This window comes from Sus scrofa, chromosome 13 (assembly GCF_054392235.1).
Source record: "Sus scrofa isolate SSC_HxYL_T2T_F1_AM1 chromosome 13, Sscrofa_HxYL_maternal_Yorkshire_Landrace_v2.0, whole genome shotgun sequence".
NCBI classification, from domain to species: domain Eukaryota; kingdom Metazoa; phylum Chordata; class Mammalia; order Artiodactyla; family Suidae; genus Sus; species Sus scrofa.
Window position 1 is genome coordinate 49,400,603 of NC_139395.1, and position 13,332 is coordinate 49,413,934.

Consider the following 13,332-nt stretch of genomic DNA (forward strand, 5'->3'; position numbering starts at 1 on the left):
AGAAGCAGGGGCGGGGAGGGGCGGGCGCGCGGCCGTTAGCTCGCGGCCGTTAGCGATCCTTCCTTGCCAACGGTCAGTGCAGCGGTGGTCCCCGTGAACGCAGTTTCCCTGGGTTACAGTCCGCGTGACCCGGCTCTCGTTTGCGCGCTCGCCCCCTTCGCCGGCGCAGTCACCGCGCGGGGCGGCCGCCCGTGAGGTAGCAACCACGGCTTGTGACAACGAATAAAGCTCCAGGACAGCGGCTCCCTCGGCGACAGCTGGGCGAGCGGCCCCGGCCGGTAGCTGCAGGCGGTGTGCTACCGTGAGGAGCAAGCGGCGGAGGCGACCTCCGGCCCGGCCCCGTACCAGCCGCCCGGCAGGCGCGACATGAGCCTGGTCCGGCATCTATGGGATGCTCCTTGAGCCCCTTCTCCGGCTGTTACCTCCGGGGGCCGCTTGTGGCCACACCGATACGTATTTTCCAAATAAACCATTGTTTATTCTTGCGGCGGCGGGGCCGAACACGCTTATTTATTTTTAATTTTTTCAACAAGCTTTTACCCAGCACTTAGCCAGTGAAACAATTTGGTCACCGTTTCAAGGGAGCATCCGCTCGGTAGCAAACCTCGGACTGAGCAGCTTGTGGAAGCCAGCATCTGCAACGTCTCTCATCACACGCTTTGAAGATTGTTGCGTCTTCCTGTAACTACCAGTGTGCTCAGAATCCCATTCAAGGAACGTCTTGTCCAGCGATGCAAAGAACTGAAGTTTCAAGGTTTTATTTCTATTGCTAGATGTGCGGGACTCCCCCACTTACTGGGACTTGCACAATAGCCAAGTGGATCCCCTAGTGCACACCCTTCTTTCTCCTCTTCCAGTCTGTCTAAGGGCTTTTGTTGAGTAAGAAGCCATCAAATATCATTTACCAATGCAAGTGGCACTCGTGGATTAGAAGAGGAGATGGAGCCTTAGTTTTCTGAACAGCTAGTTGCCTGAGGAGTAACTAGTTTGTGCAGAATAGTGGTCCCTAAAGATGTTCATGTTCTCCAGCTGTGCTCTGAGGACATGGATGCGGAGTGTGTGTTCCTGGAGTGACCTGATTCACTCAGCTCTCTTAAGAAATGCTGTCCTTCTCTCCTTTGAGTAGACACAGTCCTTCCTTCGTAGGAGTGGATTTTATTTCTTTTATCCCGCTTGCCATTCAGGGATTTCCACCTTAACCAATACAAACTGTGAATTTGAAGTGAATTTGTAATCAGCTGACATTGGTGGGAGGAGGAGTGGCAGGGTGTCTTCTCCACTATGGGGCCTTTTACCCTTGGCTCAGATCTAGAGGAAGGTTGAAAACAGGCCAAACCTCAGTGACCATTTAAGCCTGGTGAAAAGTGGTAGGAGCCAAGGGATAACTTGTCATTGTTGTCTCTCACTAGAGGGAGTTCTTGCATTGGGTAACCAAAATCCCAGAGGCTCCTTTTCCTAGGAAAGTGCTATCTAATCTAACTTTTTCTGGGCAGAATTAAGGCACCCATACCTGGGGGAAAAAGGAGCTGTTTTTCCTGAGTGCTACCTCAGGCATTTACTAGGCACACACAGCCATTTAGCCAGTTCAAGCAATAATTCCAAGTTCTCATTTGGCTCTGCGATAGCAGTAACTGATCTTGAGCAAGTGCCTCTCTGTGACCTCTCTGTGCCTCAGTCTCCTCATCAGGAAAATGGGGATAAAATGGTACCTATTGCAAGGGATTTTTGTGAGTTAAATGTAAAATGCCCAGAACAGTTCTTGGCAAGATTTAATAATTACCGGCTCTTTATAGCATTGATACTGGATGGGTCCCTTTTATTCCATCACATGGATGGGAAGGTGAAGTGCACTGTTGCTTTGACCCTGTGGAACTTGATAACCAAATATAGGTTTAATTGCTGACTTGTTTATATTTATAGCTGGAAGATCCTGTATTGTCCTCATTATAGTGTAGAAGATTCAAGATAGGAGAGAGAGGCAGTAGCGAATGAAGACTATAAAAGAAAAGAAGAAGAAACGTCAAAGATTGAGGTAGAGTAGGCACCATAAGGGAGTTTGGGAACAATTGTCCAGTGGCCTGTAGTATATGCTTCCCTTTCTGTCCACTTTGCATGGTCATGGAGGCTAGGGTTGGTTAGTGCAGAAGCACACACCAGTCGTCTCCTATACGCTATCCAATAACCTCTCCTCCCAGGGCTGTCCCTACTGCCTAGATTCATATCCTGGCTCTAGCACTTGCTAACTAGGGGACAGGTCACTTCATTTCTTTAGGCCTCATCTGGAAAATATGCAATAATAGCACCTACTTTTTAGAGCATTCTGTAGATCCATTGGATTAACGCTTATAAAGAACGAAGAATATTGCTTAGAAAGAGGAGACTCTTAGTAGATTTTAGTATCATTTTATAATGTTTTGTGAACTTGGTACCACCTGGGATTCAAGGTAACTAAAAGTATTAATAGTAAGAGGATAAAAGGGGGTTTGCTCGTGCATTCATTCAACATAGGCAGCACAAGTACTTGAAGAGAAAGATGGCTATAATCTCACATAATTCAGTGTAAGTTGAAGGATATGTTTTGTGCTTTTAAAAAATATGAAAGAGAAAAAGAAAACTGATGCCTTAGCCTTTAGCTATTTTGGTCCTTCATCAGACCCATCAGTGGCATTTTGAGGGAAATGTTACAAGAAGTGTCAACAGAATCCTTAAAGACTACCTTGTACTTATTCCATCTCTTGTATAGAAAATCTGCCAAGACAAGGAGGGTAACCCAGAGGAAGCCTTCTTCAGGGCCTGGTAAGAAAGACTGGATATTCTGTTCAACTGCTGCTTCCTGACCTTAGCAAAGGCCACCTCTGTAGGGCAGTAAACTTGATCCTCTCACTGTCAGTTCCTTCCCAGAATCTAGGATCCTGGAAAACTCAAGGTCTGTAATTTCTTTTTTTGGCCACACCCACGGCATATGGAAGTTCCTGGGCCAGGGACTGAATCTGAGCTACAGCTTTGACCTATGCCCCTGCTTGGCAATGCCGGATCCTTAATCCGCTGCACTGGGCCAGGGATCAAACCTGCACCTCAGTAGTGACCTGCACTGCAATGGAGACAATGCTGGATCCTTAACCCACTGCCACAGTGGGATCTCCTGTAATTTTTAAATGTCATGTCCAAAGTTCAAGAAACAAGTTAATGAAAGCCACCTGAGATAGAAGTATATGAAGTGAACAGGTGCAGCTAACTCCTTTAGATATGGCTAAAATTATATAAAAGCCTAACTGATGTCAAATAACACTTCATCCCAACCTCCTCCTTGTCATAATGACTTTTCTCAGTACTCTACTCCTCCTTGTAAGTAGAGTAATAGTTACAATCCCAAATGCATTTTTTAAAAGTCTTTTTAGGGCTGCACCCGAGGCATATGGAGGTTCCCAGGCTAGGGATCAAATCGGAGCTGCAGCTGTGCCACCCTGTGCCACAGCACAACACCACAAGAACCGAGCCACATCTGTCACCTACACTGCAGCTCACCGCAATGCCGGATCCTTAACCCACTGAATGAGGCCAGGGATCTAACCCACATCCTCATGGATACAAGTTGGGTTCATTTATCACTAAGCCAGGACAGGAACTCCCCACAAATGAATAATTAACATTCTCTCTTCCAGTTTGCCGGCTATGCCTTCGAGAACCTGGGGATCCTGAAAAATTAGGGGAATTTCTTCAGAAAGACAATCTCAGTGTGCATTATTTCTGTCTTGTGAGTATATGGTCCCCTTTGCTTTGAATGTCCTATAGCTTTGCTGTACAGTCTGTATACTCTGTTTTTGCATTCAGCCTCAGATCCATTGCCCCATTTGCTTGTTTTTCTTAATAGCTTTTTTCATTAAAAATCTAACTGTTGGAGTTCCCTTGGTGGCACAGTGGCTTAAGGATCCAGCGTTGCCGTGAGCTGTGGTGTAGGTCGCAGATGCTGCTCGGATCCTGCGTTGCTGTGGCTCTGGTGTAGGCCAGTGGCTACAGCTCTGATTCGACCCCTAGCCTGGGAACCTCCATATGCCGCGGGAGCGGCCCAAGAAATGGCAAAAAGACAAAAAAACAAAAGTGGAATTACTAACTTTATGTTTAAATTTATGTGAAGCTGCAAAATCATTTTCCACGAGTGGTTGTACCAGTTTATACTCCCGCTAGCAATTTATGAGATTTCTATTTGCACAATGTTCTTGTCCAAACTTGATATGTTTAGTTTTCCTAATTTTAGCCATTCTACTAGTTGTATATTAGTATCTCATTGTGGTTTTAATTTGCATTTTTCTGATGACCTAAAATGTTGAGCTTCTTTTTGTGTGCTTATTGGCCAGTCAGATATTTTCTTTTTTAAAATTTTTATAGTTGATTTACAATGTCAATTTCTGCTGTACAGCAAAGTGACCCAGTTATACATTTATATACATTCTTTTTTTCACATTATCCTCCATCGCAAGTGATTAGATATATTTCCCTGCACTGTACAGCAGGATCTCATTGCTTATCCAATCCAAAAGCAATAGTTTGCATCTACTAGCCCCACATATATTTTCATTCATGAAGTGTCTATACAAATATTTTGCCCATTTTAAAAGTTGGGTTGTTATGTCTTACTGAGTTATAAGCGCTCTTTATATTTTCAAGGCTACAAATCCTTTTTCAGTTATGTGTATTGTGGCTGTGACTATTTTCTCCCAGTCTGTGATTTGTCTTTTTGTTTTCTTAATGATGTCTTCGAAGAACAGAAGTTTTTAATTTTGATGGAAGTCCAGTTTATCAATTTTTCCTCTTATGGTTAGTGCTTGTTTGTGTTTCTCAATAAATCTTTTTTGTCTGTGCCTTGAATTACCTCTGTGCCTTTGTCAAAATTAATTGACCACCTATGGATGTGGTTGATCTATTTTACGTTATTGATCTGTGTGTTGATCCTTATACTAGTACCACACTATTTTGATGGTTGTGGCTTTACAGTGTCTTGAAATTAAATAGGGTAAGTTCTGCAGTCTTTTCCAATATTGTTTTGGCTATCAGGTGCTTTCCTTTTTTATATAAATTTCATATTTAGCTTGTCGATTTTTCTTTTAAAAAAATCTGTTGGGATAGTGATTTGGATTACATTGAATTTAAAGATCAATTGGGAAGAATTGACACAATATTGAATCTTCCAATCCATAGACATGTTATATTTCTCCATTTATTTGGGCCTTTTAAAATTTATCTCAGCAGTTTTTTAGTGAAGAAGTCTTACACATATTTTGTTAAATGTATTCCTAAATATTTTGATTTTTATGCCATTATATGTGGTATTTTCAAAATTCATTTTCAAGTTTGTTGCTGGAATATAAAAATGCAGCTTATTTTTGTATATTGATTTTGTATCTGCAACCTTGTTAAATTCACTTACTAGTTCAATGGTTGTTTTTATTTAAAATTTTTTTTGTAAATGCTTTAGAATTTCTTGTGTACACAATCACGTGTAAGTAAAAGGCAGTTCTACTTATTTCTTTCCAATCTTTATGTCTTTTAATTCTTCTTCTTGCTTTATTATAATAGCTGAGACCTTCAGTCTAGTATTGAATAGAAGTTATATGAGTGATATCCTGTTTTGTTCCTAACATTAGAGGACAGATTCCAATTTTTACTGTTAAAATATGATGTACATTAGCTGGAGGTTTTTCTTAGATGATTTTCATCAGACTGGGAAAATTCTCTTTCATTTCTAATTTGCTGAGGGTATTATGAATGTGTGCTGAATTTTGTCACATGTTTTTTCTGCACCTGTTGAGATGATTGAGATTTTTCTCATTTTGTTAATGTGGTGTCTTACATTACTTGGATAATGTTAAACTAATCTTGCATTTCTGGTACAAACTCTGGTCATGATGTGCTATTCTTTTTACATGGTGCTGGATTCAATATTTTGTTTCATTTTTATATCTGTGCTCGTGAGAAAGAGTGGTTTGTGATTTTCTGCTCTTCTAAGTCCTATTTTGTTTTGCTGTTAGGTCTTGTTTAATTTCAATGCATATGTAAGCATATACATTTTAACATAAAAATAAACATGTACTATACACAGTGTTTTGTATTTTACTTTTTTAAACTTCATATACTTACAGAGATCTTTCCATATAGAACTTTTTTTTTTTTTTTTTGCTTTTAGGGCCGCACCTACGGCATATGGGGGTTTCCCAGGCTAGGGATCGAATTGGAGCTCCAGCTGCCAGCCTACACCACAGCCACAGCAATGTGGGATCCGAGCCACGTCTGTGACCTACACCACAGCTCACGGCACACCGGATCTGTAACCCACTGAGCGAGGCCAGGGATTGAACCCACATCCTCATGGATCCTAGTTGGGTTTGTTAACCGCTGAGCCATGAAGGGAACTCCAGCCATATAGAACATATTGATCTAGTTCGTGTGTGTGTGTGTGTGTGTGTGTGTGTGTGTGTGTGTGTGTGTGTGTGTGTTTTAGTTGCACCCATGGAATATGGATGTTCCCGGGTCAGGGATTGTACCTTTGCCACAGCAGTGACAACGCTGGATCCTTAACCACTAAACCACAGGAAACTGCAGTCTAGGGTTTTTGGTTTGTTTTTGTTTTTTTTTTTCATTTTTTAAAGTTTTATTGACGTATAGATTTATAATGTTGTGCCATTTTCTTAGTTTTTTTAAAATGGTTAATTAGTATTCCATGTTATAGGTGTGCCAAAAAGTATTAAACTCCTATTAGGAGTTCCTATTGTGGTTCAGTAGGCTAAAGACCCAATGTAGTCTCTGTGAGGATGCGAGTTCAATCCCTGGCCTTGCTCAGTGGATTAAGGATCCAGCATTGCTGCAAGCTGCAGCATAGATCGTAGATGCGACTTGGATCCAGTGTTGCCTCAGCTGCAGCTCCAACTTGATCCCTAGCCTGGGAACTTCCACATGCCACAGATGTGGCCATAAAAGGGAAAAAAAAACCTTCCTATTAAAGGACATGTAGATTGTTTTTAATCTTTCACTACTGATCTTTCTTCTTGTAGAAATTATACATGCTCATTGCAGAAAACGTTAATAACACCCACAGGTGTAAATAGAAATCATTAATGTAGTCCTAAAGCTCTGAGACAGTGTTAAAATAGATGTTTTAAGCCTAATTGGAAGTATATGGCTATAACCAAGTATCTTCAAGTTATCCAACCTTGTACAGTCATTTTTTCTATAATGGAAAATAACCTCAGCCCCCGTTACTCATTACACATAATTGCTGCAGCAAGTCCAGCAGCTTCCTTAAAATTTTTGGAAGCTTCTTGGGATGGGACTCGAGTGTGATGTTCTTCCAAAGTATGTACACCTTCATTATCATGGGTACATAACAGGTTAGCTTCTTTTCCCTTGAATTCCCATTCTAAACTCTGCTTTGGAGGCTTTTCTGAAACAAAAATCCTTTAAAGTGTGTTTTTAAAGAAAAATTCAATTCCTCCCCTTTCTTTATAAGGTAGAATGACTATAGTCAGGAGATTTTAAAGTCCCATTTCCATTTCTGTGGAGAGTATACCCTGAGAAGAGTATTTACTCTGCATGGAGAGGCAGGGCAGGCAGTACAGCGGGTGGGGAGAGAGTGGGTTCATGTGGGCCCAGATGTGGATGCAGCTCTGTCGCTTCCTTGCTGTGCGACTGCAGCCACACTACATCTCAGTGGCATCTCTAAGATGAGGATCACAATGGCACCTGTATCACAAGGTTGTGGTGAGCAGAAAATGAATCAATACACAGGGAATGCTTCTCCAAGTGCTCAGCACACAAAAGTAGTTTTCAGTAAATGAGAGGCAGTGTAGCACAAAGGTGGGTAGGGGCCCAGCTTCTGGAGTTCTGAGGTTCTGGAGCCAGTCATGTAATCTCTCCCATAAAATGAGGTGATAATAGTACCTACCTCTTAAGGTTTTTATGAGGATTATATGAGTTAATGTTTAAAAAGCACTTAAAGCCTTTGTTAAGTAAATGACCCAATAATTGCATGTATACTCCACCAAGTTATATTTCTTAGCTCCCTTACCCTGTCATCCTCCTCACCTTACTGCACTGTTTCAGTTATCATCACTGTTGACAGCCTGGTTCTGCTGCCCCTCTAGATCCTATCTAGCAAGCTGCCTCAGAGGGGCCAGTCCAATAGAGGTTTCCATGGATTCCTGCCTGAAGACATCAAAAAGGAGGCAGCCCGGGCTTCTAGGAAGGTTAGAAATGGGAGACCTTGGGGTGGGCCTCTTCTCACACTTCTCTCATCACCCCCGTTTCTGTTCTTTTCGCTAGTTCCTAGTTCAAAAATCAAAGGACTCTTGGATTTCCCAACTAGTCCTTCTCTTAATTTCCATGCTTCTCAAGGGTATAGTACTTAACATAAGGAGAGGGAGCAACATCCTGAGCAAACAAAAAAGAATTCAGTGCTGCTCGTAGCTCAGCTTCAGCATGCCCTAGAGCTTTTAGGTCCAATGAGGAAGAGGAATGGGCATTGCTTCAAAGAATTTCCATCCCATGGAACTATGTGCCACAGAATTTCTATCTGTCTGTCTGTCTTGGGGCCCTGAGCACTGCCTGGGATCTCATTTGCAGATCTGCTTTGTGTGTAAGAAAAAGGGAGCTGCCATCAACTGCCAAAAGGATCATTGCGTCAGAAACTTCCATCTTCCTTGTGGCCAAGAAAGGGGTTGCCTTTCACAATTTTTTGGAGAGTACAAGTGAGTAATGAAGGGGGAAAGTTAGCCTGCTCTTTTGCAACTTGTTATTTAGCATCTAATGAAATCAGAGTCCAGTTTTCACAGGCCTTTTTCGATTCATCAGAGACTCTGTCCCTTCATTCAGTAATGAGTAACAGTGTCTTGACTTGGCAATTTCACAGGGATTAATTCTTGCTTCCCATCCCCTCCTTAAATTACAAACAGCTGGGGATCTTAGCTGCTCAGAACTAAGTGGGGCTTTCAGGAACAGGAGGCTGTGGAGATAGTCCCCAGAGCTTTGCTCAGTGGGAAAGCAGCTGGGAGAAGGCATGTGGCTCTTCTTCACTCTGCTCCTCCTCTTCCCCATGAGCCTGGAAGTTCACTGGGCACAGCCTGTGTGGTTGATTGCCCTTCCTAAGCTGGACAGCTGGAAAACTGCATCAATGACAAACCAGAAACTGAATCTATTTACTCTGCCACAGATCATTTTGTGGGAAACATCGCCCAACACAGAATATCCAACGGGGAAACATGGGGGAGGAAAGCTGCGTCTTGTGTTGTGAAGACTTATCCCAAGCAAGTGTTGAAAACATCCAGAGCCCGTGTTGTAGTCAAACTATCTACCACCGCAAGTGCATACAGGTGGGGCTTTCTCTGTGCTGGGGGCCTTCCCTATTGGCTCAGTTCTGAGCACCCTGGGAATGCTCAGGCAATCCCAGCGTGTGTGTGTGTGCCGGAGGCCTGTATGCAGGGCTGGTTCCAGAGGAAAGTCAGCCCAGTCTCTGGTCATCCTTGACCTGTAGGACCTTATTCATAAGATTTAGACTAAACAAAATCTTCAGGATGGCTAGAGCAAATGAGCTCATCCTAGAACACGTCAAGTAGCTTCAAAATCAGCCATGCTACCTCGAATTGAAGGAAAGGGAAACATGTATCCGGATGCTTGACCACCACTGGGTCAAGCACTACCAGGTCCCATGGCTGGAGATGACAGCTGAGGCACTCCTGTGTGCTCTCTTGAGCTTTTGGTCCCTGGTCTGACACCTGGATTTGCAGCTCTCACACTAGCCCATCAAAATTCCTTGGCCCATAACCCTCAGTCACGCCCTCTTAGCAACATTCTCTTGGTGAGATGAGGGTGGGGGTGAAAGAAGGTGATCATAGGTAGTGCTTTTATGGATACAAAACTCTTCCATGCTTCTCTTTCAGAAATATGCCCACACATCAGCAAAGCATTTCTTCAAGTGTCCACAGTGCAACAATCGAGATGAGTTTCCTCAAGAAATGCTAAGAATGGGAATTCATATTCCAGACAGGTAGTGGGAACCTCTACAGCAGGAATTGAGCCAGGGATTGGGTTGCCTAGATTCCTAGAGAGAAAGTGAGTGTGAGGATAGTTCAGAGAATGAAGAAGCAGCAGAGGCTTATAGTGAAGAGGGAAGGGTAGAGGGAGAGCTTTTCAATTATAAAGAGGAGGATGGGAAGTGGGGGTGGTGGTTAGCATGTTTCTGAAAAAGGTGCTTTGGCAGTCAGAGTTCCTTGGGTTCTTAAATTCCAGTGTGGAGCTAAGGAACCCCCCGTTCCACTCATCTGCTTCCACCCTCTTCCTCTGCCAGGCCACTCATGACACCTCGTTGAAAGCATTCAGGCAGCCTACTGAACTCTTTTGCTGTGCTAGCTTGAGTTCTTCCGAGATGCTCCCAGATAGACAGAGGTTTTCCCAACGGATCATATGTCCCTTACTGTTTCTTCTCCCACTGCAGAGATGCTGCCTGGGAACTCGAGCCAGGGGCTTTCTCAGAGTTGTATCAGCGCTATCAGCATTGTGATGCCCCCATCTGTCTGTATGAACAAGGCAGAGACAGCTTTGAGGACGAAGGGTAAGGAAAGCCTTCTACCTTGAAAGATTTCTCATCAGGGCCAATTTAGAGTTAGAGCTTGACACAATTATTAGGTGCAAGGAAATTGCCTTTGTCACCCTACAGACCTCAGGGTGAACACAGTTGCCTAGTCCCTCTTGACCAGCTTGGGACTCACTCATGTATAAGTGAAAAGGTTTCTCTGCAGGGTCTGCTCTCCTTGTGCCCAGTGGAGAGACACTCAGGGCAAGTTCCTTCCCAAATCTACCTTGTGAGTGGCTGTACCTGACCACAGGTCCTAGAATCAGCACTCAGCCACACCTCTGTCTCTGGTAAAATGTGCAGTGAAAACTATCTAGGGAGCCCTGAACAGAGGCCTGGCCTGCAGCGAACATCCTGAGAGTGGTAGTTAGTGGTAGTTGTTCCATGACCCTCCCGTGGCTCTTCCTCTAGGAGGTGGCGCCTCATTCTGTGTACTACATGCGGCTCCCATGGAACCCATAGGGACTGCTCCTCTCTCAGATCCAACTGTAAGAAATGGGAGTGCAAGGAGTGTGCACCTTCTGCTGAAGCCACAGGTGGGTCTGGAGGGATGGTCTGGTCTAAGAACCGGGGTCAGGCTCAGAGGACTTGTGGTGCCTGGGAAAGTAGGAGAGCGTATTACCAGGTGGGACTTTTAGTTAGTACTTTAGTTTGGGAAGGGAAGCAGCTGGGGAGGGGCTTAAGGACCTGCGCCTGGGAGAGAGACAGAGGGGCAAGTTTTTCTCTCCCACCTTTCTTTCACCACAGACTACACACCTGAAAACTCAGGTGACATGCCCTGTTGCAGCAGCACCTTCCAGTCCAGGGAACATTTCTGCAGAGACACCAGCCTGGAAGAGAATCCAGGCCCTTCTTGGACTGATTGGCCAGGACCTACCTTATTAGAAAAGCCAGAGTCCTCTGGTCACAGGAGGGGGGGCCACTCCTGGAAATCCAAGGGCGTCAAAATCATTAAGTGCTGCAAAAAATCCAAGTAACAGTTTCTGAGTAGTTGCTAACAAGCACATTTGGGTATGAAGCCATGCTCCTCCATCAGATCTGGGGGAGGGAGCACTTTGGGACTGTGAGACAAGGAAAGGGGGCCGGCAGTCAGACTCTGAACCAAGGAAAGAGAAGTCCCAGGGGACGTAGGACAGAACAGAACTGTGATGCCAATTGTGGGATGTGTTTGTGGCTATGGGAGCAACTCTGCTCTTTCTGCCCGATTCCCAGAGGGCCCTTTCTTCTCTTTTTTTTTCCACCGAGGTTCTCCCACCTTAATCTGGTTCTTTACCCACGTTTGTTATTATGCAAATAAAGGTTTTTCTCTCCATTGGTGTCTCCTTATAAATTCACTCTGGAATTTATCTAGCATACTAAGAAATCTGGAGGGTAGAGCGAGGGAAAGGAAAATCTACCTTTCTCACCTATAAAATTCAGTGAATTAAAAGTAGAACTTTCAACTTAAGACATGTAGCTCTGGAGGGAAGCCAACTTTATGGGGACACAGATTTCATTGTTGTACAAATAAACACACAGGATCTCATCAGGAAGGTGAGCCATCAAAGCTGTCCACACTGGACTGAAAATAGGCCACTATTGCAAGGCTTGAGACCCTGGACTCAAACAGGCCAGGGACTGCCATGCTCGCATGGGGCAGAATGGGCTCCACTCACTCCAGGTGACCTGGTCTTCAGCATACCTCCCAGTATGAGTGAAGACATCTCCACTCAAACCCTCCCTTCTGGTGGCTCAAGCATCTCCAGGTCAGGTAAGAGGGCAAGGCAGCTAGGATAGGAATCTGGCAGAAGGTCTCAGGAGAAACTGAATAGAATCCATTGCACATTTGTTTGTTTTTAATGATTTGTGGGATTTGGATCAGTGGGGGAAACTCAGAACTATTGCCAGATACTGAGTTCTCAGGGTCTCACTAAGTCACTGTCACTGATGGCAGAGGACGGGATTCTTGATTCAAATGTTGCTGACCTCTCAAGACTTACATCTGAATGTGTGATCACCTTTGGTTTTGACCAGATTAATTTAGAATCACAGGGGGTGGGGGGAGGACAAAGTAATGCTTTAAAAAGAAATCAAGAAGTGCTAAAAGAATCATAATGAAAAATATTCTCTTGGCTTACCTTTTCCTACCCCCATTCCTCCTCCCTAAAAGCAACTACTTTCCACTTTCTTAGTCATTTCTTCATAGATTAATCTTAGATCTATTATGTTACATAAAGGTCTAGCATCTTTAAAACCTTCCTGGAGTTCCCGTTGTGGTGCAGGGGAAACGAATCCAACTAGGAATCATGAGGTTTCGGGTTCGATCCCTGGCCTCACTCAGTGGGTTATTTAAGGATCTGGCATTGCTGTGGGCTGTGGTGTAGGTCACAGATGCAGCTTGGATTTGGTGTTGCTGTGGCTGTGGCATAGGGCAGCAGCTATAGCTCTGAATCTACCCCTAGCCTGGGAACCTCCACATGCCACAGGTGTGGCCCTAAAAAAGCAAACAAACAAAACCTTCCCATTTGCATTCTCTCTGTCTTTCGTAATTGCATCACAGTTTTTGTCAAATTAATCTTCAGGGTTTTTTATGACTCTGTAAATGATCTTTACTATTGAGCTGAGCTCAATATGCTGTGATTATTTTTCCTTTCCTTTACATTGTTTTTTCCCTTAAATAAATACCTGTCTCTCTTTTTATTTGATCAATTTGCTATACCTATGGCTAATTCTTC

At 43.9% G+C, this 13,332-nt stretch overlaps 1 protein-coding gene across 3 annotated transcripts; it reads left to right on the forward strand.

Moving 5' to 3' along the window:
• The first annotated feature begins 75 nt into the window (after window positions 1-75).
• PHF7 (PHD finger protein 7) lies at window positions 76-11,930 on the forward strand. 3 transcript variants are annotated; one of them, XM_001928213.5, is made up of 11 exons: window positions 76-754; window positions 1,921-2,032; window positions 2,744-2,796; window positions 3,663-3,754; window positions 8,136-8,237; window positions 8,614-8,738; window positions 9,200-9,359; window positions 9,927-10,033; window positions 10,481-10,597; window positions 11,030-11,154; window positions 11,366-11,930. In XM_001928213.5, exons 2-11 carry the CDS (start codon window positions 1,989-1,991, stop codon window positions 11,593-11,595), a joined length of 1,155 nt encoding a protein of 384 aa, XP_001928248.2. In that variant the 5' UTR covers window positions 76-754; window positions 1,921-1,988; the 3' UTR covers window positions 11,596-11,930. The 3 variants fall into 3 exon arrangements, with proteins under 3 accessions (XP_001928248.2, XP_084844611.1, XP_013837223.1); XM_084988485.1 differs by having other exon boundaries at window positions 76-718; XM_013981769.3 differs by lacking the exon at window positions 1,921-2,032.
• The last annotated feature ends 1,402 nt before the right edge of the window (window positions 11,931-13,332 follow it).